We start from the raw sequence: 2616 nt of genomic DNA, 5'->3' as shown, positions 1-2616 counted from the left end.
ACAGGTGAAGGTTAGCTACAGGAAGGGCATCCAGCCAAACCAATAGAAAATGTGCCTCTACAAATTCCATCCTGGAAAAGTGAACCATGTGGTTGGGAAGCAGACTTCTTACCACACTGCCAGGCCTGCACCTTTATCATAACAATTCTTAACTTCTTCATACAACATTACTATTAACAATAACCCTTTCTATTATAGACACAAGACCTGAAATTTGGAGGAGGGGAATAATCGATTACGTCAACCCCAGTGTTTCACTGGTACTTAATTTATCAACCCTGAAAAGATGAAAGGCAAAGTTGACCTCGGCAGAATTTGAACTCAGAACGTAGTGACGGGCAAAATACTGCTAAACATTTCGTCCAGCGTGCTAATGATTCTGCCAGCTTGCTCTTCATATTAACAATAAAAATGGATGTTTTCTAATCATGCTTTTTTTTTCTCCTTTCTTTTCAGATTTGTCTGACTGGAATCGGTCATTACATAAATGCAGATTGAAATTTGCCACCATTAAAAAAACCTCCAATGATACAAAAGGAGCATTGGTAAATTGCAACGAGAAGTCAGTTGCTTTATTTAAACATAAAGACACTATTTATGCCATTGATGACAAATGCCCACATTCTGGTACGTTGCCTTTTTTTTATTTGTTTGTTTAAGAAGCTTGCTTTGTAACCTCGCTGTTTTAGGTTCAGCCCCACTGTGTGGCACCTTGGGCAAGTGATAAAACTTAACATGAAATTTTGATGGAAGTTTTTTTTTAAATTTTAAAATTTTAAATTCAGACCCCTTTAAAAATTGGGAAGTTTGTAACATAAAAGTAAGGGCAGTTTTGGGTACTTTGATAAAAAAAAAAAAGGGTTAATAAAACAGTGTATAATTTCACGTGTGAATTGAAATATCTCTTGTTAGCAATAATGACATTTTACAATGTGTGCACATGAGAGAAAGAGGAAAAAAGGAAGTTTGTTACATTGTAAGGTCAGAGATCAAACTATGAATAATAATAATAATTACAATAATAATAATAATAATAATAATAATAAAGCTGAAAAATAATGAATGTCAATGCCATATTATTGTATAAACTCTGACCTAAATACCTAAAAACTCTCCTTGAGATGAAAGTTGATGTCAGCAACTATTCATTGTTTGAAATCCAAGCCTGGATAAAGTAGTGCAAATACACAGTTTGTATCTCTATGAAATCTTTCTAGACATTCTTTTTCTCACACTCATGCTTTTAAACACACCTGATTTGAGTATTTTGTACATTAGTAAAAAGGCAGCGAGCTGGCAGAATCATTAGAGCACTGGACGAAATGTTTAGCAGTATTTTGCCCATTGCTAGCTACATTCTGAGTTCAAATTCTGCCGAGGTCAACTTTCCCGTTCATCTTTTTGGGGTTGATAAATTAAGTACCAGTTACACACTGGGGTTGATACAATCGACTTAATCCCTTTGTCTGTCCTTGTTAGTCCCCTCTATGTTTAGCCCCTTGTGGGCAATAAAGAAATAAGAAATGTTAGCATGCCGGGCGAAATGCTTAGCGATATTTCGTCTGTCTTTCCGTTCTGAGTTCAAATTCCGCCGAGGTCAACTTTGCCTTTCATCCTTTCGGGGTCGATAAATTAAGTACCAGTTATGCACTGAGGTCAGTGTAATCGATTAGTCCTCTCCCCACAAAATTTCAGGCCTTGTGCCTAAAGTAAAAAGGGTTATCAGCATGAATTATTGGAGCAGTGATTTTGTAGCTGGGGTAAAAAAAACATGGTTGAGAATCACTGTGCTAGGAGAATGAGTAGAGAGGGGTAGAGTATCACAGAAAAGGGCTGGAGCAGAACAGATATGTTGCTGTTTAGAAGTTACACAACTACTCACATTTTCAAAAGTATCCCCTACAGCAAGATTTATATAGATTTATATAATGATTCTGCTATGACAAATATTTCATGTATCTTATTCAGTATTGTCTCTTTAAGACTTAATAATTGTCCCTTTAAAAAAAATTTTTTTTTATACATTTTATTAGGTGGACCATTACACATGGGAGACATTGAAGAAATGCCGAATGGAACATTATGTGTCAGGTGTCCTTGGCACAGTTGGAGATTTAACCTGTTGGATGGATCTGTGGTTTGGCCTAATACACGAGAAGATAACAAGACAAATGTTTATCATACAAGAGTTGATCGAAACGGCACCATATCGATAGCATTTAAAAACTTTGATGAGAAATATTTCAAGGCTGAAAATGATTTTTAAATTATTTATATTGCCTTTTTTTGTTGAAGACTTTTTATTTATTTATTTATTTAGTTACACATTACCAATTTTTAAGTAGATCAGAAAATATTTTATTGAAACCAAAAATATGAGAAAAAAAAAAAATAATAATAATAATGTTGATTTTTTTTCAGAAAGCATCAATATATTTTGTTAGAAAAATACAAAAATTTAATTTTTAAGAAATTAAAAAAAAAAAAAAGAATTTCAAGTGAAATATATAAAAATAGGTATAATTTTAGAAAAAGTATCCACTTCCGTGAATTAATCTTATTTGATGACATATAAGGCATAATTTTATTTCTTTTCCCAAAACAATGTTTCAAAAA

General features: G+C 33.2%; 1 protein-coding gene across 1 annotated transcript in view; it reads left to right on the top strand.

Moving 5' to 3' along the window:
* Positions 1 to 2281, top strand: part of LOC106878783 (Rieske domain-containing protein) — a 6297-nt gene extending 4016 nt beyond the window's left edge. The window contains exons 2-3 of the mRNA XM_014928119.2: positions 457 to 627; positions 2034 to 2281. Coding sequence (XP_014783605.1) covers positions 457 to 627; positions 2034 to 2266 — 404 coding nt within the window. The 3' untranslated portion in view covers positions 2267 to 2281. The remainder of the gene's footprint in view (positions 1 to 456; positions 628 to 2033) is intronic.
* The last annotated feature ends 335 nt before the right edge of the window (positions 2282 to 2616 follow it).

The sequence above is a fragment of the Octopus bimaculoides genome, chromosome 7, assembly GCF_001194135.2.
Source record: "Octopus bimaculoides isolate UCB-OBI-ISO-001 chromosome 7, ASM119413v2, whole genome shotgun sequence".
NCBI lineage: Eukaryota > Metazoa > Mollusca > Cephalopoda > Octopoda > Octopodidae > Octopus > Octopus bimaculoides.
The sequence above is the reverse complement of the archived record's forward strand: the minus strand, read 5'-3'. Positions and strand labels throughout refer to the sequence as shown.